We start from the raw sequence: 23,600 nt of genomic DNA, 5'->3' as shown, positions 1-23,600 counted from the left end.
GGGCCCCTGGGTGGCTCAGTCGGCTGAGTGTCTGACTTCAGCTCAGGTCATAATCTCACAGTTCCCGAGTTTGAGCCCCGCATCAGGCTGTCAGTGGAGAGCCCGCTTCAGATCCTCTGTCCCCATCTCTCTCTGCCTCTCTCCTGCTCACACACTCTCTCTCAAAAATAACCTTAAAAAAAAAAAAAAAAAAGTTCAGTGGGTTACTATCTAACATCTGGAAATTCAGTTAGCTGAAGTAAGAGGCTCAACAAAAAGATGGTAAAGCTTAGGGACGGCCAGAGGAGGACCTGGTGTCCAGGCTGACAGTGCAGTCCCAACCCTAGAAGAAATAAACAAGCCACACTATAGTTGCCTTGTTCAGGTGCATTTCTGACAGGGTGGCATGTAAGGAAATGAAGGTAGGGGGTGTGTCCTTTCATTTTGAATGTTGGATGACCTGCCCCCAGCCCAGAACATGGGCTGAGGGATGCTAGTCCATCCCACCAAAAGGAAAAATGATCAGTATCCCAAACCCACAGGGTTGAGAAGCAGACAGCAGGCATAATAAAACACACTGGGTTCAGTCTGGGGTTTTGATGGCATCTTAAAGCTCACTGTGTGAAACCCTCTATTGATGAGCTATAGGGAGCCCCCACTGGCTAAGTGACTCCGGAAGGGGGTGAGGGAGGAAGTGGCTGACCAGCTAGGACTAAAAAAAGACGTGGGCCATGGTCCCATAAAGAGCCAGTAAAGAGCCAGCTACAATATTCAGGCCTGTCCCACTGCTTCTAAACCCTCCCCTGCCTCCCACCATGTCCAGCAAGGTAGAATGGGAGAGAGGGAGAGAGGGAGACAGGAGGGCAGAGTCCCTAGAAACCAGTGAACATCTAACTGCAACAATAGCATGTGATTTTCCAGTTCCTCACCAGTCCAGACTCCTCACCACTAGAATTCCAGGAGTTCAGTGCACACGCACGCACCTCCCCAATCACACCTTCCACCTCTACGTCTTACTTGTTCAAGGAACATCCTGTCTGTGCACTTTCATGCCTAGGCCCTTGAACAGGCTCTCCCCAGCCTGGAATGCCTCCTCCCACAAAGTCTGTTTGTCAAAGTTCTATTCATCGTGCAGGGCACCAATCGGACACTATCCTCTCCATGAAACTATCACAAATCCTGTGAACTGGAAATAGCTGCCATTCCTTTGGCATTCCCTTAGGCCTCTGGTAACAGCTGGGTACTTACAGAATTTACCACACTCCACCTTGTCTCATAATTAATTATGGGTATCCATCTCACCCACCGATCTCTCAATGCCAAAGTTAGGGGCTGATGCCCACTCAACAGCAGGGTGCCTCGTGCAGTGGCAAAGCACCATGCACAGTTAGGCACTTCATTAATATGTTGACTGAAGGAGCATCTCAAACATAACACCAGGGGCCCTTTCAGATAATACAGCAAACACTTTTGAGCGCCTGAAACATGCTAAGAACTATGTTGGATAATAGAGGCTTCACAGGCCACAGGAGCTCAACGTCTGGATGGGAAGAGTGAACACTCAAGCACGTCTACACTGTGTTCAGGATGGTAAGGGGTGCGAAGTGTGAAGGCAATGCTTCTCAAATTTTCATGTGCACAGGATGTAAGAACCACCAGATTCCGGTTCAGCAGGTCTGAGGTGGGGGCAGAGAGTGTGCATTTCCAACGAGCTCTCAGGGGACATGGAAGCTATCAGTGCAAGGGCCATATTGTCAGTAACAAGGGGGTAAGGTACAACAGAAGAAGGAGAGATTGATTGCACCTGGAGGGATATGAGAAGACTCCAGACAGACAGGATTTCACACCACCCCCCACTGCAACAGGGCAGCGCAAAAGAGAGAAGGTGGCACAGGCCTGTGCCTCACAAAAACACAGATTGGCAGGGAGGCAGGAGTGCAAACTTGTGACCACAAGACAATGCTGAACAGAAACAATGCAGCGTGCCTTAGGAGAACAGAGGAAGGAGTGTTTGGCCACTTCTTTCCCCTTAATTGGGGAAAAAAAAAATATGAAAGGAGCCTTGCACACGGGTAAGAATGCTGGCAGATGTGAGCGATACTCTAAGCCAGAAGAATGCGGGAGCAAAGGCTTGGAAGTGGGAGAACACAGATCACAAAGACACAGTCGGCAGGAGGAGCCTACAGACGACTAGGAGAGAAAGGCAGAGAAGGGCCGGTCTGGTGGAATGTGTATATCAAGGATGCCGCTGGTGGCCCTAAAGAAGTCAACCAGGAGTAGCGGTCAGCACCAACAGGGCATGCTTAAGCTTCTCTTACGTCTCACAGACACAGTGGCAGATTTCTGTGAGCAGCTTAGAATAATCAGAGAAGCAATTAAATCAGCAGTCTTTCCTCTAATCCCACCGAAAACCAGCCACCACCTGCTGCTCCTGCACTCCCACCAGCCAGTGGCTTTCCCCAGATGTCCTGCTGACTTAAAAGTACAGCCTATGGACAGGGGGAGAAAAGACAAGCTTTCCCAAACATGGGTAGGAGCACCTTTTAAACCACCAAGAGTTCTACTTCCTGTTCCCCTGACAAGTTTCTAACTTCTGATGTTCTCTGTGGTGAAGAGAAGTTACTTCAAGAACAAGCCAGGGGCGCCTGGGTGGCTCAGTCAGTTAAGTCTCTGACTTCGGCTCAGGTCACAATCTCACGGTTCGTGGGTTCGAGTCCCACATCCAGCTCTGTGCTGACAGCTGGAGCCTGCTTCAGATTCTATGTCTCCCTCTCTGCCCCTCCCCTGCTCATGCTCTCTCTCTCTCTCTCTCTAAAATAAATAAACATTAAAAACACACACACACACGCCAACATTGGTCTCTCTAGCTCTGGCCAGAGAGCTCATGTCTCCTGAATGGGAGAAGGGAAAAGTCCAAGTGAAATCCTGTGCTCTCTTCACCAGTGAATAATTCAGTCACAGTCCCTGCCCTCTCCCTACGTTTCTTATGTGTACCCCAAACACCCTGCCCTGATTCTAAACTCATAAACCAATAAACGAATAATTACTGTCTAGCTTCATTCACTCATTCATTCATTCATTCAACAAGTATTCACTGAGCCACACAAGGAACTATGTTGGGCCTGCGGATCTACCTCTCCAACCTTGTGTTCTTCCACTTGTCACCCAGGTCACTCTCTTCCTATCACACCAGCTGCCTGGTGTGTCCCCAAATACCAAGTATGCTCCTGTCTCAGGATTCTGTGCTTGCTATTCCCTCTGCCTAGAATACTTTCCCTTAGATATGCTCATGGGTCAGTCCCTCATTTCATTCAGACCTCTACTCAGCAAGGCTGGTTCTGGTCTCTCTGACAAAAACAACACCCTCAGTCCCCTTTATCGGGCTTTATTTTTCTCCATAGCACTTATCACCACGGGACATTTTATACCTATTTATCTGTTTATTGTCTGCCACTCCACCTCCCACCAGAACGTGAGCTCACACTCACGGAGGCGCTGCCTACCCTGCCTAGGGCTGCTTGCTCAGCACATGGAACAGTGCTTGGCACGCGGAAGGCGCTGACATATCTGCTGAGCACACTGCTGAATGAGAATGGAATGGGAGGTCACTCACAACAGGAGAACGAATGATCAGACCAGAGCCTGGGGAGAAACAATCCGGCAGCTGCACAAGGACCATTCCCTAAAGGGTCTGTAAGAATTCTCTCAACACACTACTCCAGAAATCCTGGGTTTAGGGAAAAGATGAAGAGGACCTGAATTAGGACAGTGGCTTACTAGACACATTACATAGACACATCGGTGAATAATTCAGTCACAGTCCCTGCTCTCACGGAGTTATGATATTGTAAGTAATGTCATTATTATTGTGATAAATGCCATAAAATATACAGAAGAGAGAGAGGATGAGCCAAAGCCAATTCCAGAGCTTCCATTCTACCTGACTACATGGATAGTGTGCCATCCATACACAAAGTGAACAAAAGAAGAGATAGTTTAGGAGGGAAAGAGCCTTCATTTGAGACATAATTAGCATGAGGATCAACAGGACAGGTGAAACGCAGGTCTAGTATTTAGAAGCAAAATAAGCAAAACAGAGATACTGATTTGAAAGCCACTGTAATTTACAGATTATGCCAACAAACCTTTAGTGGGAAGACAGGTTAGCACAGTATGTTTTGCTGGTCCTCAGAACAGCTCTGTCAAGGTTACAGGACATTTAGATTTTACAAATCAGCACAGGAAAAATAAGCTTACGACACGTGTGCATCACTTTAATATGTATCTCTCAGAAATCGATTCCTTTTAAGTGACCATTTGAAGTGCAGCTCCAGGGCTGAGCTAATAAAATCTGGCTCTTAACAGCTGAGGCAGCACACTACAAAGCAAAAGAACAGGAGAGATCACCCCTCAGTATCTGTGTTTCTCCTCAGTGGGTCTGGACACAGAGCCAGATTCTATCTTTAGTGTCTCCACAATCACAGCACTACAAGCAGTCTCACGTGCCCACCTGGTAACAAGTCTTCTTGAGCTTACTAGCTTTTTAAAAAATTGTGGTAACATACACATAACGTAAAGTTTACCATTTTAACCATTCTTAAGTGTCCAGTTGAGTGGCGTGAAAGACATCCACATTGGTGTGCAACCAGGCCCACTATCTGTCTCCAGAACTTTTCCATCTTCCCAAACTGAAACTCTGTCCCCTCCTCCCAATCCTAAGCAGCCCCCACTCTACTTCCTTTGTGCACTCTGGTTATGTCATTCAAGTGGAATCTTATGCTGTTTGTCCTTTTATGAACGGCTAGTTTCACTCAGCATAAATAAAGTCTTTAAGGTTCATCCATATTGTAGCAGGTGTCAGAGTTTCTTCCATTTTTAAGGCTACATAATATTCCATTGTATGTATGAAATATTATTCCATCGTGTATATTTCAACAAAATGGAGTAAATTTTATCCATTCAACAGTCGGTGCCCCTTGGGTGGTTTCCATCTTTCAGCTACTGTGAATAATTCTGCCGTAAATATATAAAAATATCTGTTCTTGAGCTTGTTTTTTGGAAAGCATTTTTGTGTTTTGTTTTTTTTTTTAATTTTTTTTTTCAACGTTTATTTATTTTTGGGACAGAGAGAAACAGAGCATGAACGGGCGAGGGGCAGAGAGAGAGGGAGACACAGAATCGGAAACAGGCTCCAGGCTCTGAGCCATCAGCCCAGAGCCCGACGCGGGGCTCGAACTCCCGGACCGCGAGATCGCGACCTGGCTGAAGTCGGACGCTTAACCGACTGCGCCACCCAGGCGCCCCTTTGTGTTCTGATCAGATATGCAGCACACTCTGCCCAGATGTATTGGGCCATATGTGAACTGTCTACTTTGCCTGCCGGCAGGCAGCCCCAACTCTGGCCCTTACCTTCACGGCCCTGAACACAGCCGGTCAGGTCCACTGGAACACAGGAGCCATCACGGTCTCCTCTGGCCTGCCATTCTGCAAGCAGCTAAGCATCCTCAGCTTCAACTGAGACAGAAAGGGAGCATGGTGTCTTTAGTTAATGCTTCAGAAACAGTCTGGTTCAAGCTCCAGCAGAGCTAACAAGACTTTAGAGATGCAAAATTTAACAGTAACTTCTCCTATGTCAGTTATTCAGTCACCAACCAGGATAGTCCCATGATCCCCTGCAGTGAGCTGGAAAAAGAAAGTGCTTCACTTCGGGCTCATTTGTACTCTTTAACAAGAGATGCTTCCCACTGCTAGATACTGTGTTGAAACCACAGAAGTATATGCTGGGGCAATAAAGCAAGTGGAGCCTACTTCAAAAGCCTTTAACTTTACAAAGGCCATATCACTCTACAACAGGGGTCAGCCAGCCACAGCCAATGGGTTAGGCCTACACCTGTTTTTGGTAGATAAAGTTTTAACAGGACAAAGCCATACCCATTTGTTTATGTATTCTGTACAGCTGCTTTGGTGCTACAACATCAGAGTTGAGCAGTTGCAACTGAAACTGTATGACCTACAAATCCTAAAATATTTACTATCTGGCTCTTTACAGAAAATGCTTGCCAACTCCTGGTTCACGCATCTTGGTTCATTCTCTTCTCCCCTGCTGGAAACGGGTGATGTGGTCAGTGGTTTGTGCGGAAGGGGCCTCCCCAAACTGACTGTGGGGAAACTGGCTGGCTCTACACCAAGGAGGCAACAGGAGTGCCAACACGCAACAAATCAAGAGTAGGAAGGGACACGCCATGCTTGCAATTTAGAAGGGGCGAGGAACACACCTTTAGAAAGATGTGATCTCATTTTCCATCAACCAGCCTCTAAGCTGAACCAGGTGTGGCCAAGGGGCAAACGATGGAGTCTCATGTACAAAATAATAAAGGAACCACCTGCATTAAGAAGCATCCCCAACATAAGCTTCTTAAATTCACACAGCCGGCTGGCCAAGCTCCAGAAGCCTCAGGGTGAACCCCAGGAACACTGCTTGGGTGGTAACTGATTTTCCAGGATGCCTCCGACTCCCTTTCCCTCCCTACATCAGGCAGCAGCAAGTTCTCTCATCCTCTGCCCGGTGTCCAAAGGTAACAGCATTACCCACCACATTAACTTGAGGAAGAAAGAGCAAAACTGACTTTTCGATGAATATGAATTCATATCCCAAGTGCACACGTGCTCTCAAGGAGCACACTCTTCCTCTGAGGTCTAACTCTTCACTAAAAAGAGGAGAGGCTGGAAATGAACACAGACGCCTGGAAAAAGTCAGTAGAAAACACCAGGAATGAATGACATTCAGAGGCTCAAGTTTTCCAATACAGTGTCATTTCAAATTCAAAAGAGTTCACAATCCATACGTCCAAAAGACTGGCAGCATACCCATCACTGTCCTCCCTGCTCAAAAATGACACTGCAGATGGTGTTCCCTGCTCTGCTGCATAACACCAGCAGGGCAGGTGAGTAATCTGATAGAGGACGCAAAGGCATTCCTTCCACCAACAAACAGCTATGTTGGATCCCAGAGAATATAGCTTTGTGCCTTGGGCAGTCCCTTAATATCTCTAAGCCTCAGGGTTTTTTAATCTGTAAAATGAATGGCTTTGATAGAGGACCTCTATGGCTCCTTTTCATAGGATTCCTCCAGCTCTGTAATTATACCTGTGTAACACCACACACAACATAAAAGTGGCATGTATCAACAAGTTCTTACTTCACTTCCTGATATCCTTCTCCACATACTCCTTCATCACAAAATCAGTGTGAGAGAAACTTAGGCAAGATTCCACTCAAATGTGTGGCTTTTGAAGACAGTCTCAATGAAAATTGCGTACTTGGGTTTAGTGGGTCAAAAGGAAATATTCTAATACTGTGCCTTTTACCCATGGAAAAGACATTTCTTTCCAGAGGATAAATTCTCAGATCTGGGCTCAAAACTTTAGCAAGGGCCTTGGGAAAATGCTAGAAGACTGATGCCAGAAAACTGTTGGAGAACCATTCATTAGTGGTTGCAAATCAGGGTGAGAGAGAGAGAGAGAGAGAGAGAGAGAGAGAGAGAGAGAGAGAGTGTGTGTGTGTGTGTGTGTGTGTGTGTGTGTGTGTAGGAAGCTGTTCTCCTAAGCTGATGGATCAGTGAGTAATATTCAGGTTTGGTGACCCCATTCTGTCCTCACAAATAAAGAAAAAGGAGTATGTGAGGTGAGAGGAGAACAGACAAATGTTAAAGTGGTGGGTCTAGATCTTATGAATAACAACCCGTGGTGAGCACTCACTGAATCTGCTCAACTCGCTGGACGCACGTGAGCCTGACAGATGTGGCCTGAGCACTGGGCAGCTGGTGGCCCAGAGGAAAGGACATGAAACCAGCTGTTGGAAAGAGGGGCTAAGAGCCTTGACCGGACGCAAACCCCTCTACCCAGACCAAGCCTTCTGCTATATGTTGCCAAGAAGTCCTGCACTGCTATCCTCCGTACCTTCAAGATAAAATGATTTGTCAAGTAGATGGACCATGGGTTTTTCCTAATAGGAGAACAATACTCAGCTGGATTCATGACCCATGACCCAAAGGTGGGCTTCAGGGGAATCGCGCCTATGACTGAATGCAAAATTTTGTATGCACATTTTTCCGGGAAGAGGGTTCATCATTTTCAGTTTTTAAGAAAAAGGTTCAAGTCAACATAGATACAGAATATGGTTTTAAAAATCCAGCATTATTGCCCTTTCTGTTATGCCTCTTCTTAATTATCCAACAGGTGCCCAAGGAATTTAAATTTCAAATATTTCCAAAAACAAAACTAGGAAAGGTTTAGGAGTTGGCAGTGAGCTTACAGACTGCATCATACCTGCTAACGCTAACTTGCACACTCTCACTAAAACTCGGGAGGACAGAAAAGATGACATGTTGTTAAGGATGAGTGAGGGTTGACCTGAGGTAGATTAATCCACTTTGAATCAGCAGCTGGAATCAGTTCTGCCACTGTCAGTGACAGAAGAGGCAACAGGAGAGCACGAAAGAACACTTGGCCAGGAGAACAGAGACCAGGAGTCCAGTCTCTAGTCCTAGCTCCACCTAACTCAGTCTGTGACCTTGGACCAGTCCCTTCTTCTGGGCTTGGGTCCTCATCTGTAAAATGCAGGCTACTGAAGCAAAGCAGTGGTTTGCAAACTCTTTTAAGGCAATGAACGTTATGTTTAGATAAAATCATCCAGAATTCGTCAGAAGCTAAAACAAATTCAAAATGGCAGGTTGAACATACCCAATTATTTCCCCTCCCTTCTAGAAGCGCCATCAAATTATTAGTCATAAATATCTACTGCTTACTGAACATTTACTACATGATTGTTTTAAGTGCATTAACTAATGGAATCCCTAACACACTTACTAGGTAGGTGACGACACCCATTTTAAAGATGAAGGAACTGAGTCACCAGTGTTCAAGAAACTTGCCCAAGTTGTCACAGCTAATAACTGGCAGAGCCAGGGTTCAAACCCAGGCAGTCTGGCTTGAGTCTGTACTATATACTACCTCTCAGACTGACAATCAAGAAACAGCAAAGCTCCCAAGGAAAAAGAAGCTGAAAGAAAGAGGATATTAAAAGCATCACCAAATTTTGGAAGATGAGTAGTAGCTGATTTAGATGGAGAATACTGAGTGCTACAGATGGCAAGTCCCCGCAGAGCCCCCTCCAAAACTCAACTGTTGGAGACTCAGGCTTCCTCTGAAGGTGTGGGGATAAGGGAGGCCACAATCAGACAGTACTGTTCCCCTCCACTAGGCAAGCAACTGTTCCGTTGCTGGATAAACGCTGGAGGTTTATCATCTGGACAGGACGAACTAGACTCCAAACTTGGGCAGCCAGGGAACCACTGAAGACAAGGAAGTGGCACCATTCAGGGGACTAAGTGAAAGTCTGCACAGAGAAGCAAGAGCCCCCAGTCCCCTCCCATCACAAGGCTCCTCGAATGGTAACAGCCAAGGTTATTCCACTCAGGCAGAAGCCTGAATGAAGATCCATGGACTCTGAACACATCACATTGAAAAGGTCAGGTCCATCACCCTACAGTTTTGGCTCTCAGAATGCAGCTCCAGGCCAGCAGTAGCATCACTGGAGAATTTGTCAGAAATGTAAATTCTTGGGCCCATGCCAGACGAATTGAATAAAAAATTCTGGGGTGAGGTCCAACAACCAGTGTGTGAACAGGCCACCGAGTGATTATAATACCTGCTAAAGATTGAGAAGCACTGCCCTATAAGGAGGACCACTAGTCAATAAACCCATCCCACACCAAAATGCTTCCAACCAGCTTTTCAGTACCCAATTTATTTGGAAGATAGTCAGGAAACATCAGAAGTTTCAGGAAAGACTCTATCTTGAGGGACAGAGAGAGAGAGAGAGAGAGAGAGAGAGAAACCAAAACAGATTTCACAGGGCAGCTTTAGTGAAGCGGAGAGAAATGAGAGAGAGCCTGGTTTGTATGACCTCTCCCTGGCCTCCGACCTCACATTGCCACTGAGCTACTCCTCAGGCTGTACAGAAGAGTTAGAAAACCAATGAAGCAAACACTCTCTAGGTCCTGTTCAGTTCTACTCTGTGCCTTTATACTTTATCCTTATGTGCCAGATGCTCGAAACTAACACAGCAATTTAGACTGACACTCTGGGTTGGAACTACCTCTGGTAATTATCTTGTCTCTTTGAATGAATAAATAGCATTTTAATGGAAAAAAATCATACGAGCATTGTTTGCCAAAGGCTTGTTATATTCTGTGTTTGCATTACATGTAGAGGCAAACTGCACTGCTTTATTTTATGTAGAAATATCTGTAATCATCCCCCTGTATCATACGCTTTTGCTTCTCTCTCACAGGCTTTCCATGGCTCACCCTTACAGCCTAAATCTTAATCCAAAAACCCTCCCCTATTACTGCTCTTTACCAGTCTCTACTCACCCTAAGTGTCACCGCCACAACCAGATCATTCTTGTGCTTACAAACCTCTAGTAGCCGCGACATCTACATGTAACCGCCTGATTTATATTTACTTCCTCTGACTCCTTTAGTCCAGCTCATTTTTCTCAAACCCCTTGGTTCCCCACTAAAGATCCTTTTCCCTCTCAGGCCACCTCATGCCTCTCCTGGAAAACTGAGCCCCCTCAAGGGATGAAAACGTAGGCCAGGCCTCATGCAAAGAACACCACAAATTGTCTCATTTAATTCTCACACTAATAAGAAAGCATCCCTATTTTTACATTTGGAACACTGATGTTTAGAGACATTAAGTAACTTGCCCAAGGTTACGACTAGGATTCGAATCCAAATCCTTCTATCTCCACACTCTTAAATCTACTCTCATGTCTCCAGAGGTCTGACTCAAATATGGGAAGAAAAAAAGTTTCCTTAATTCTGCAGAAAATGAGAAGAGCAAAAGGAGCTCTGCATGTGTGTGTGTGTGTGTATATATACACATATATGTGTATATATGTGTATATATACTTATATATACACATATGTATGTATATATATATATAAATATATATACACATATATAAACGTATCCACACATATATAAATATAGATACATATATAAATATGTATCTATACATGTATACATATATGTATACATATATGTATACATACACACACACATGTTTTAGCGTGGTCTTCCACAGATGCTCAGAGCCTCAAGTCAAAGCCCAACAGGGAACACAGTTCACAGCAGTCTCTCCCCACCTGGAGGGCTCCTGAGGGCTCAGGAATCTGGCCAAGGAGCAGCCCAGCATGCCTCCCCAGCAGGAATGGATGCAAAGCACAGGAGGAAGGCTGGCTCTTGCGCCCAGAATACCGGTAGGAAACAGGTGGTTAAGAGATCCCTCTCCCCACGCAGACCCAGTCCATCCTCAGAGACCCTTGTGGAGGTGGTAGTGGTGGTGTGACTTCCAGTATGGGGTGGGGGGCAGAATAGATGCCCACCTTAAAAGATGTCCAGATATGATTTTAAAAGCTCTTAGGAAACAAGGTAGTAATCTAACGACCAAGGGCAAGCAATGACTCCTAAGGTGTAGCCTGCGCCTCTACAACAGCACAGCTAACTTCGAGGGGCACAAAGAAATGTCTATGGTGACAAGAGAAGGTGCTTCACTGGTGCCCATCAGAATGTAGAGGCGGCCACCGCCCCCTCCTCCAAAGAGGGGCTGCAAGTCCATTTTCTCCTGTCTGACAGAAAAGGGAGGCGGCACCCCAATGTCTCCCACGCCGAGGGCCTCAGTCGCGCACCTCTCAGCCTTTCCTTCCAAGGGCTAAGAGGCTGTTCCTGTCCGTCTCCCCACTCAGCCCCAATCCCCTCTCCCACTCGGCACCTCTCTCTCCCCTACTCGGTCTCCAACCTCCTTGCCCCACCGCTCTGCCCGCTAGACCTCTCTTCCCCTACCCCCCGCCCTTTCCTCCCCACTCGGTTCCTTATCCCTCAGCCTCGCGCTGCCCAGCCCTCGGTACCTTGAGCGTTACGTCGCACAGCTTGCCTTGCCGCCGGATCTCCTCCATGACGCCGTAGCCGCGACTAGGCAACTCGGACACGGAGAAGTGCACCAGGTCCTCCAGCTCCTCCGCGCCGTCCTCCACCATCTTCCCCGGCCGCCGCGACTGCGCAGGCCTGGGCGGCCGGCTAGAAACCAAACGGGGCGGGGCGGACTGCCGCCGCGAGCACACGGCTAGAAGCAGACGGACCTGCACGGCCGCCGTAGTCTCGGCTGCTCTGCGCCGGAAGCGCCGCTGCCCCGCTTCCTGGTGCGAGGGCAGCCTTCTTTCCCTCGCTTTCCCGACCGTGCTGTCGCGCCTGCCGTTGCCGCAGTCTTTCTGGATTAACCGGTCCCATCTCCCGCCTTTCCGATTCGGCCCTGACCTTACTCGTGTCTCCACCCAGGGCCGCGGACTTCACTTCCGCCACTACCCGACACTTCCGGAATCTGCGGAAACGGTCCGTTGCCATGGCGGCTTTGTACACAGTTCTGCAGCCGCGAATGCAGGGCTGCGGTCGTTGCTCCTGCAGCGGTCGCGCGGCGGGAGGGCCTCTGCCTCGGGAGCGGTGAGCAGCGACCACGCGCCGCACGGATGGGGAGAAGGGAGGCCCGAGAGGGGGTATACGCCCAGGCGGTGGGCAGGGGCTGGGATCCGAACACCGCCCTACCCGGGAGTCCCTCAGCTTGGCTCGCTGATTTGTGAAACCCGAGCGGAGGAGAGGGCGCGGCATCGTGGGGGCTCTTTCAGGCTGGCTGCAGTTTAGGGTCTTCGGATCTAACGTTCCCTGGCCCCACGAGACCTCTGCGTCTCTGCCGAGGTTGAGAGGGCGTGAGGTGGGTGGGGGACCAGAGGTCTGCTGGACCCTTTCATACACGGCAGTTTTCGAACTGGAGGGGGCTTCGGGATCGCTAGGTAGAGCCCTTCGCTTTATGGATGAGGAAGCCGCTCCAAAGAGGGACAAGAATGGTCCCAAGTTCCACTGCCTCCCACACTCCACACTGGGGTCCGGTATGTTGGGTGAGGAAAAGGGAGAAGACCAGGTCTGTCGGGAATCGAGTCTTTGGTTTAGCCTAGGGCCGGGTGCGTTTGGACCCTGTTGTTTCGGGGTTCAGGTGCTGCCGCCGCTTTAAAACGATGAGGGTTCCATATGAGAGCGTCTGGTCTGGGCAGGAGCGCTGGAAGGTAGGGATTCACCTGGTGCCCACCATTCCAGCAGACGCTTCCTCTTCTTTAATCCAGCTTTCAGAAACGCTTGGTAGCAAATTCTGTTCATTCCCACCACTAAAACGAATAAGGAAACCACGAACCTTCAGGGAGATCTGCTGGTGGCCACTCCGAGGTTCATTTATTTACACCAGAAATATCTAAGGGTGGTGCCCATGAGAGAGAAGCATTCCCCATAAGATCCTGAGGGAGGAAACCCCTGCTAAAAGAGAGGGCATGGTGAGGGGCTGAATATGGCTTGTTGTAAGTGGTGCCTAGAAGCTAAGCCCTTCTGGAAGGGCTGTGGGCTCAGGGGTTGGATGTGCTGTGGGAGGGAAGTGACATATGCCCCTTGGGACTCTCTCAGTAGTGACCGAAGATGGACCCACATGTGGAGATTCAGCCAGCCACCCTCTGACTTCCAGCCATGACCATCACTACCAACCATCATTTCTTGAGTACCTGTTCTGTGCTGGGCACTGTTCTGGACATTGAGGGGGGATTCAAAAGAGAGAAAGCACAGTTCTGTCCCACAAGCAACTTGTAATTTAATTTGGGAGCGGAAACCCACTCAAATGATGCGGCGTAAGAATGGTAACAAGCGTTATTTCAGTAAGTGCAAGATGGCATGGGGTCTCTGAATGTCTGGGTGTTGAGGGGCTGCTGAGTAGGAGCCTTATAGGAGGAGTTAAGTTAATAGAAAAAGCTTGCAGAGCGCCTGGCTGGCTCAGTGGGTAGAGCATGCAGCTCTTGATCTTGGGGTTGTGAGTTCGAGCCCCACATTGGGTACAGAGATTACTTAAAAATAAAAAAAAAATCTTAAAATAGAGAAAGCTTGTCTTAGGTGGGTATGACTCCTGGCATACTTGAAGCTATGGATGTGAGCACGGGGAGGGTCTGGGGAGGATAGGGGAGCTGCATGTGCATGTGCATGTTGGCAAATTACAGGTCCCACTCTGAGGGGAGGGCGATGCTCAGGCTGTCCGTGCTGTTCCTGTGCTTGGTGGGTGGAGACTTCCAGGAGGGAGTCCTGGGCACCTGCCACCTAGGCTGGTTCCTTTCAGAGGGCACCTTGGCCAGGAGGCTGGGTCCTCAGACCCAGAGCTATTGACCTTCAAGCTATTTGTGGCTCTTTATCGCTCGACCTCAATGTTGTAGACAAAAATTTTAGAACTGAAATTGGATAAGCCATCATCCTTGATCACCTGAATAACTTTTCAGCTTCGTTTTCTAAAAATTGAAAGGTCTGAATGGTCCCATAGTGGCTGGGAAAAGACTTCCATGAACTAATTACTTGAGGAATGTAGCAAGCAGACACACAGTTCTACAGTTGGCAGATGTGAAAGTGTCATGTTTGCTTATTTGATTTTACATCTGAAGGGCTTGTAACAGGGGTTAGAGTTTCGTTTGTCTATATCATTGAAACTGTAGACTGAAAGGGCAGGACCTGTCTCTATTCAATTTACTTCTATAGAGATATTTCACGCCACTGATGATAGTTAATATAATTGTAATAGGAAATCTACCGGTCATTGCAAGTTGTGTCTAGAAATATGTTTAATATCCTTAAAATCTATCAGGTAACATTCAGTGAGCCTGTCTTAGATAATACAGGGAAAATGTTAATATTCTTTATTTAATGTGCTTTAATTTTTTTTTTATATTTATTTATTGAGAGAATGAGAGACAGAGCATGAGCAGGGGACGGGGAGAGAGAGAGGGAGACAGAGAATCCAATGCAAGCTCCAGGCTCCAGCTGTCAGCTCAGAGCCCGATGCGGGGCTCAAACCCACGAACCATGAGATCATGACCTGAGCTGAAGTTGGCCGCTTAACTGACTGAGCCACCCAGATGCCCCTTAAAGTGCTTTTTTTAAAAAAAGTGAAATAATTAACTGTATTTCAGAGAAGAAATCCCTGTCATGCATGATTTTTTTCTTTACAGTACAGGTCTTAACATTTCGTTTTTTAAAAATATTAAGCATCATAGCAGTTTATTAGAGTGCTTTGCAGTAGTTCAAGCAAGCTATTTTTCCTTAATTGCTGTGTTATTGCTCTTTTCCAATTTGAATATGAAATTGAATCAGCTCCCTATGTCTCATGTTTCCCTAACTCTTCCTAAATTCAACAAATTCCTTTGCTGGTTGTTGTTGTTGTTGTTGTTGTTGTTTACAAAAGCATACAGGTGATTTCTTTGGCCTTAACTCCTCTTTCCTGCCCTATGAAGATGCAAGTTATTTTAGCATCAAATGCCTCATCTCTTATTGAACTGATTCAACCCCAATAGGAAGGTCAGAAGAGAAGTGTACCAAGCAGCATACATCCTGACCCTCAGGCCTTGTCCCTATTCCAAATGTGTTTGGTACATTTGGAACATTAACGCTGAATGAGTTTTTAACATTCTTTCTGTATATTCATAGTTCCGTAAAAGTGAAATTATTGAAATGTGAGAGCCCAATGTTCGGACTGCATGACCATAGACCACTTGATGATACTGTTCACATCATTTGAAAAAGAAGGAAAGAAAAAATATTAGGTTGATATTAGGAAAATGTATATGTAAAATTAGAAATGTTTCCCCTTTGAACAAATTAAAATTGTATTATGTTAATTCCCCTAATAGTTTCAAATAACAAAGTTTAGTATATTTTCATAGACTTTCATCTTGTTTAGTGGTATTACTTAACTAGGTTAAATGTATTGATGATGATTACAGGTTGATTTTTCCTTAGCTTTCCTTAGAGCTTTTGACATTTTCTCTCAATATTTAATCCTTTGTCATCAGGGTATAAGAGGCACCTAAAGAACTAAGTTTTGTTTTTTATTTTTTGAAGAACTAAGTTTTAAGTTCCCCTTAAAGCAATAAAAATAGCACAATTGTTACTTCTGTTTAATAACCCTCTTTGCTTTTCCACTCTATGTCAATGTTGGAACCAAAATTTACTGTCTGATTAGTATTCAATATTTTTACACAGGCACTCTCAGGAAAGGGCCTAGTGTGATTTCACCAATGAGACTAATAGCCAATAAAATACAAGATTTCTTGGTTATCATTTGATTGTGCAATCAATTTTTTTAAATTTTAATAAAATACTTCAGTTGGACAGGATCTTAGAAATTAATTAACTCTCCCCTCAGTGCAACAGTCCCTGCTAGCAACATCTCTGCTAGCTGGCATCTTGACCTTGCTTGAGTCTTTTCCATTATAGGACAGCTCTACATAGTAGGAAGGTCATTTACCTAAATCTCCCTCCCTAAACACATACACCTATATGCTTACATCCTATTCCATGAAGCCACACCAAGCATTTATTTTGACATTTTGTTATACACGGTAATTATCTGTGGTAGTATAAATAAAGGAATACAGATTAAGTGGATCTACCTGAAAGAAAATGATGAAACTCTAGTTAGGTTGACGAGGAGGTAGAGGGCTGTTTGATTTTTTCTCAATGGACTGTCAGAAAAGAAAGAGTATCTGATTGTGGACTAGATTAAATACACTTCTAGGGAATCATTTTCTGATCTGAGCTGGTCAAATGGAGGTAAAGGAGGGGCTGCTGCATCTGAAATAACATATGTTCGTGAAGACAAGAAAATTAAGTTTAAATGCATTTCATAGTAAGTATTTTAGATGAAAGCATAATGAATGAGGCAAAGCATAAGCGGACATTTTTAGGTACAGACCATTTTTAGGAAACACGTCTAAGATTAGGCCACTAAAGGGAGTGTTCTTCTTGCTTCGTGTTTCTGTCTCTTAGGGGGCCATGGTGGAAAATGGTGAGGCAGCCTGTAAAGTAGGAAGCGCCTGTACTTGTTGAAGAGCGGGTCCTGTGGGTAGAGCACTGACACGCGAAGGGGTGAAAAGGAAGACTGGGTCTCATTGGGACAGAAGAACACAGACCGAGTGTCAGTCACTCCATTCTGATCTTCTTAATGCGTTGCCACTTGATGATAACTACTGAAAGCTGCACTGTTTTCTTCTTTTTAGCTAGAATGGGTACTAGGAAAAAAGTTCATACCTTTGTCCGTGTCAAACCCACCGATGACTTTGCTCACGAAATGATCAAATACGGAGATGACAACAAAGTAAGTGGATGTGCTTGCTTTCACCAGCTTGGTCCTCTCTGTCCCACCTTGCTGCAGTGGGACCCTGTTTCCAAACAGCCTTTAAGGACCAAGACAGAATTGATAAAAGTTCAGATGGAGTCCAGACTTCCAACAAGTCCAAACCACTCCCCTTGAGTCACTTTTGATAAGGAAACTCCTGAAGCTCCCACTTGTTTTTGTTTTAATTTTTTTTAATGTTTATTTTTTTTTGAGAGAGAGATTGAGACAGAACGTGAGCAGGGGAGGAGCAGAGAGAGAGGGAGACACAGAATCCAAAGCAGGCTCCAGACTCCGAGCTGTCAGCACAGAGCCCGACGTGGGGCTCGAACTCATGAACCGTGAGATCATGACCTGAGCCGAAGTCAGGCACTTGACCGACTGAGCCACCCAGGTGCCCCAAAGCTCCCACTTTTAATTGTATTTGTGGTTAATAAGTTTGCCTTCATCCTTGTGTCTGACACAGAAAAGCTGACATTTGTCCACACTCATAAAACTCTGTGGGGATCAGATCTGCTGTTACATGATCCCTCAGGGAGGGGGTCAAGTAAGATGTCTTAAGTTGATAACTGTTCAACTTACCAAACCAGTGGGAGAAACTCTTTTTGAAAGAACTGGAAAGATGTATCCATCCCTGTGTCCCGACCACACATGAAGCCCATGACAGGCTTAGGACAGGTTGAGAGAGTTCTATGTTTTCATTGAGCAAACATCTGTGAACCTACATGGGCAGCATGAAGACATTCTTTAAGGGAAGAATCCAAGAGCAAACTGCCCAAGCTTTGAAAGTCTTGACAGTCAGGGAGAAGCTCATGTGCAGCAAATCCTGCAGGACATGGTCTCAGTGAGCACAGAAACACAGAGCATTTCATGTGTGAATGGACAAAGCCCCTCCTCTTGCTTGATCTTACTTTTTCTGCATGTGGCTGTGTGTTGGCTCCTGGATTAGGGCAGCCAGTGTAAAATTCCAACAAGAGTCTCTTTACATCAGAAGGCCCCACGGTGAAGATTGGAATCTCCCCTTGACCTAACCCAATATGTTCCTAAACCAGCTGTTGCCTTAGTGGCTTGCTATGGAGAGATCTAAAAGTCTAAAAATGTTTTTAGGAATCTTTGCATCTAAAAAAAAAAAAAAAGAAATCTTTGCACCTGAAGATATGCTAATTACAAGTGGTAGACACCCTTGATTTGCTATAATACCAGTGAGGAACTGTCTGAGAAGCCAAGAGCCATTTCTGTGGTTATTAATTCATCATTCCTCACAATGCTCCATAGCATGTAAAAGATGTGGCCCAAGCCCAGGCCTCTGTCACCAAGCCCAGTCTTCTCTCTGGCCTAAGTCAAGGCCTCCCTGTGCTTATTAAATGTGTCTAAAGCTTGTTTAATAAAAAAAACATGATAAATGTGCTTGACCTCGTATCATAGATGCGGGAATCAAGACAAACAGCACCCTGTAACCTAGGGTGACAAGGCCTGAAACCAGTAAGTGCTCCAGTCTCCTGATCCTTCCACCGTAAAGGTGGTGTGGCCTCCCTTCTCCTCTCCCATCCCAAAGAAATCATCTGAATATCAGCCCATGTGTGAGAATCCCTGTTCTTCCTAAAGTTTGCTTCCTCTTATTTTCTCCAGGTCAGGCCTCAGCTATCAGTGAGTTTTTCGTACCAGTTTCCTAATACCTAACTAGCTGGCTAACTCTCTCTCTCTCTCTCTCTCTCTTTCTAGAGCATTGATATTCACTTAAAAAAAGATACTCGGAGAGGGGTTGTCAATAACCAGCAGACAGACTGGTCGTTCAAGCTGGATGGAGTTCTCCACAATGCCTCCCAGGACTTGGTTTATGAGACGGTCGCAAAGGACGTGGTTGCTCAGGCTCTTGACGGATACAATGGTAATTTAGTTAATTGACTGTTATTAATTGACTGTAAGAACCTGCAGAACCCTTCCTGGAGGAAGAGGTGCAAGTATTTTATGGTGAATAAAATAAAATATAACCTCTTGTGCTAACTTTTGTTTATGTGTCTATCTCATATTCTTATAGTAGAAAACTTATTATTTGCTTGGTGGTATTGTGGGCATGACTTGATCCAAACTTCTGGGGTCCTATTTTCCTAGGAAGACTAAGTGACTGTGGCTCTCTATAGGTCATGGGGATTGAACTATTATCCTGTTTCAAATCTCTCAAATACTAGTTTGAAGATAATGGCCTTATGAATTTGATGGAGTCCAAATACTTCTCTCTTGACTACCTGCCAGGAGTTATTTCCATTCATTTTGCCAGCAAAATAAATCTACTCTTCCTATTTTAGCATAGAGTTATTTACATATAGCATGAAAAAATGGAGTAGAGTTTGATTTTCTTAACAAATGGAAAGCAGCTTTATTGGGAGATTTTTACAAACTAGTTTGGTCTAAGATTGCTTTAAAATCTTAAGATTTGAAAATCTGTAGAAAGAATCTATCACAGTTTGTAAACTTTGCCCATGTGACTAGAATGTCCCCTGTCTGCAAGTTTTAGGTCTTCTGTTTAAAAGTCTCTTTTAAAGTCTGTTTAGTGTTGATAACTAAACATTGTAATGTATCCCACTTGTGAAACATAGACGTGGTCCTTATTAATCCTGCGGGGATATGGCCCTGAGGAGGTAGAGACAGAGGAACCAAGAAGGCCAAGGAAGTTAAGAGTCTTGGGCCCTGGCTGCTATAGAATTACAAGTGGGCTCTGAGTCCCAGCTGAAGTGACTCCTTCCTGCACATCTGTGCTAATAGGCACTGTTTCTGACCTCAGCTCACATGCTGAGTTTGAGCCCCGTGTGCAAAACGTACCAATCCCAGGAACCAGAGCATTGGTGTGGTGAAGGCAAATGCTGATTTCCATGGCCCAGCGTTGCCCGGAAGCGGCATTTGGGATGGGGTCTGGCTCAGGTTGGCCAAGCCAGGAGAAAGAGCGGATGGGAACCGGAGTCCAGGGTGACAGTGTGGTTCGTGTCCCAGAGCCTGGTGGTGACAGTAGACCTAAGAGATGTGAGAGGTGCAAGTGGAAGTCTTTCCAGAGAGGGCTGTGGGACCAGATCAGGACCTGTCATGGTCTGTGTTTGGAAGTGGCTTGGGGCCAACTAGTAGCCCTGTTTGATCCTGTGGGAACTTGCAGGCTACAAAGAATCCTCACCATCAACAGGAAATTCTCTTCCCACTCCCATCTCTTCCTGGGGATTTTGAAAGCTCTCCTTGTCTCCTGCCTGGCCAGCCCCTGGGAGGCCTACCCCGAGATTCTTGACAGTTCATGGCCTTGCTAAAGAAGGGCTGGAGTTCAATGTTCTATCGCCCTCCCTACCTGTCTAGAAAAATTCCCAGTTCCTCTGTTCCCTGGGATTCCCCACTCCGCTCAGCAGCCCTAGGGTCTGATCTCTTGGCAGAGGGATCAGTAGAACACTACCTGGGCCACACATTCAGAGCTGCAGTCTGTGTTTTGATCATTTATGTCCTGTTTCCTTGCCCACTCACCCTGCCCCCCAAGGCAGGAATCCCTCCTGTCCCTGGCTGCTCCTGATGGCCACCTTCGCGCCAGGGTCCAGGCTGGCACCAGGCATGCTGGGGGATAGGAGAGCTATCCTTGGAGCTATTTTCCTGGACATCACCAAGACATGCTTCCAAATGTTTGCAGGTACCATCATGTGTTATGGGCAGACGGGAGCCGGCAAGACATATACCATGACAGGGACAACTGAGAATTACAAGCACCGGGGGATCCTTCCTCGTGCCCTACAGCAGGTAGAGAGTGGGCCCACAGGCAGGGTACCACACAGGTCCCCTTTCTACCACACCTGCTGCTAACCCGAGGCCTGCTACTAGGGACAGGATACACATGGTGGGGGGTGGGGGGTGGGGGGCAGGGTGGTGCAGAGGCCTCAGGAAACTAGGAAACTGGGACTTCAAGTTTCAGGGTCTGACCCAAGCCCATGAGGAACCTATTTCCTCACTGCAAAAGAGGGAGTTGGACGTGCCAACCAGCTTCTTGCTGCTGTGATGGTCTGTGAACCTGTAATTGAGGATTTGGAAGTCCTAATCATGTTCCTGCCTCATTTTAATGAGGGGGATATGGCCTCTTGCAAAGCTTCCTCCCTGGCCTGCTCTGGCTTCTTCCACTGCCACAGCCCCAGAAAGAACAAAGGGAAGAAGCGGGGCCCAACATGAACTTTCAGGATCGAGTGAGTCCTGGGGGTCTGGGAAGTATGATTGAAGACAGTACACAAGGGCCTTCCTTTGGAGTTCTGTGAGGACCTTCTGTTGGAAGGTAGGAGGCAAAGGGCCTTTCCCCAAAAGCATCTTGAGGTTTTATAGCCCTGTCCTATAAAAAACATAGATGACCGTCTAGTGTATAAAGCATCCATGCTCTAATTTATGAAGCAGTAGCCTTCACATCCCACTGTCCAAGCTTCAGTATCTCGGTATCTTAGACTTCAGTAGTCGAGCCCAGCACTGCCCAGTAGAGACACGGTGTAAGTTACACATGCAATTTTGAGTTTTCTAGTAAGCACAGTTTAAAAAGTAAAACAGGAAGGGGCGCCTGGGTGACTCAGTTGGTTGGACGCCCGACTTTGGCTCAGGTCATGATCTCACAGTTTGTGAGTTCAAGCCCCACATCAGGCTGTGTGCTGACAGCTCAGAGCCTGGAGCCTGCTTCGGATTCTGTGTCTCCCTCTCTCTCTGCCCCTCCCCGGCTCACACTCTGTCTCTCTTTCTCTCTCTCAAAAATAAGTAAACATTAAAATTTTTTTTTTAAGTAAAACAGGTGAAATTGATTTTAATAATATATTTTATGTAACTGAGTATATCCAAAATATAATTTCCACATATAATCAATATAAAAATTCTTGAAATACTTTACATTATTTTTCTCACACTAAGTCTATGCAGTGTGTATTTTACACTTATGGTCCATTTCAATTTAGACACTAAGTACTTATCAGGAATACTCAATCTGCATTTAGATTTCATAAAATTTACAGTTGAAAAAGTAGATTTATAAACTCAAGTTGTTCCCAACATTCTGAAAAGTTTACCAGTAACTGAACTTAGTGGCCATTTTTTAAAGTTTATTTATTTATTTTGATAGAGAGAGAGAGAGAGAGAGAGAGAGAGAGAGAGTGTGTGTGTGTGTGTGTGTGTGTGTACGCATGTGCATACACATGCTGGGGGAAGGGCAGAGGGAGAGGGAGAGAGAGAATCCCAAAAAGGCTCCTTGCTGTCAGCTCAGAGCCTGACGTGGGACTCAATCCCACAACCGTGAGATTATGACCTGAGCCAAAATCAAGAGTCAGATGTTCAACTGACTGAGCCACCCAGGTGCCCCTTTAGCAGCTAGTTTTAACTTTCAATTCAAATTAATTACGATCAAGTAAAATTTAAAATTCCATTCCTTATTTGCATCAGCCACATTTCAGGTGTTCAGCAGCCACCTGTGGCTAGTGTCTACCGTGTTGGATAGCACTACCCTCGACTGTTAGAGCAAGGTGGGGGCCTCAGGGATCATCCAGCCCAACCCCTCCCTTCATGTGGCAACTAAGAAAGTTAAGGGGAAAAGACCAGTCCAAAGTCACCACCTCTTCAGAAGTACCAGGAAGGGTATTTGGAAGTTATTAGTTGGGAAGGCTGAGTTTTGGCTTGGCTTTTTCTCTTACTAGCTGAGGCCACAGACAGATAATTTCATTGCATGGGCCTTTCCCCAGATGGGCATTGCCCCTATCCTTCTTCAATCACAGGGGAGTTGTAAGAATAGGATTAAATAATGGATGTGTAAGAGGCTTATGTATGGCGAGACTCCATAAAATGAGGGATCTTCACTCCAGAGTCCTTTCCATTCATCATGGCCGTACAATCTGTTAAGTCAGTCTTCAAAATTCTACAAGATGTGGGGCACCTGGGTGGCTCAGTCAGTTAAACGTCCGACTTCAGCTCAGGTCATGATCTCACGGTTTGTGGGTTCGAGCCCCGTGTCGGCTCTGTACTGACAGCTCAGAGCCTGGAGCCTTCTTCAGATTCTGTATCTCCCTCTCTCTGCTCCTCCCCCGCTCACACTCTGTCTCTCTCTCAAAAATAAATAAAAACATTAAAAAAAAAATTCTACAAGATGATAATAAGTGCCACTCAATGAACTATTAATAGTAATTGTTGATGATGATGACCATTATGCCAGCTAGACTGTAAATTCTTTAGGACAGATTTTTTTTTTTTTAATTGTACTTCTTGATGTTTCCTGCTGAGGTAAGAACTCTCCTAACACTGGTTGGTCATTGGAGTTTTGCTCTTGGTGACTA

The 23,600-nt window shown here is 46.0% G+C and overlaps 2 protein-coding genes across 11 annotated transcripts in view; one reads left to right on the top strand and one right to left on the bottom strand.

Moving 5' to 3' along the window:
- KLHL18 (kelch like family member 18) overlaps positions 1-12,188 on the bottom strand; it is a 55,943-nt gene extending 43,755 nt beyond the window's left edge. Inside the window, exons 1-3 of one of the 5 annotated variants that reach the window (XM_030306398.1) lie at positions 11,957-12,046; positions 5,389-5,493; positions 4,125-4,357 (exon numbers count right to left, since the gene is read on the bottom strand). Coding sequence is in view for 2 of the 5 variants with exons in the window: in XM_030306382.1 (XP_030162242.1) it covers positions 11,957-12,085 (129 nt within the window). In the remaining 3 variants the exon portion in view is untranslated. Of the gene's footprint in view, positions 1-4,124; positions 4,358-5,388; positions 5,494-11,956 lie in introns of all 5 variants that reach the window. The other 4 variants (XM_032591852.1, XM_030306391.1, XM_030306382.1 and 1 more) reach the window with 4 other exon arrangements.
- Positions 12,189-12,445: 257 nt separating this feature from the next.
- The window catches only part of KIF9 (kinesin family member 9), a 57,122-nt gene continuing 45,967 nt past the window's right edge, over positions 12,446-23,600 (top strand). For 2 of the 6 annotated variants that reach the window (XM_030306367.1, XM_030306361.1), the window contains exons 1-3: positions 17,106-17,271; positions 19,012-19,177; positions 20,948-21,054. In XM_030306367.1, coding sequence (XP_030162227.1) covers positions 17,119-17,271; positions 19,012-19,177; positions 20,948-21,054 — 426 coding nt within the window. In that variant the 5' untranslated portion in view covers positions 17,106-17,118. Of the gene's footprint in view, positions 12,546-13,550; positions 13,796-15,030; positions 17,272-19,011; positions 19,178-20,947; positions 21,055-23,600 lie in introns of those variants that run through there. The other 4 variants (XM_030306334.1, XM_030306327.1, XM_030306343.1 and 1 more) reach the window with 4 other exon arrangements.

The sequence above is a fragment of the Lynx canadensis genome, chromosome A2 (assembly GCF_007474595.2).
Source record: "Lynx canadensis isolate LIC74 chromosome A2, mLynCan4.pri.v2, whole genome shotgun sequence".
NCBI lineage: Eukaryota > Metazoa > Chordata > Mammalia > Carnivora > Felidae > Lynx > Lynx canadensis.
Note: the sequence above shows the minus strand (reverse complement) of the source record. Positions and strands in the feature narration are given on the sequence as shown.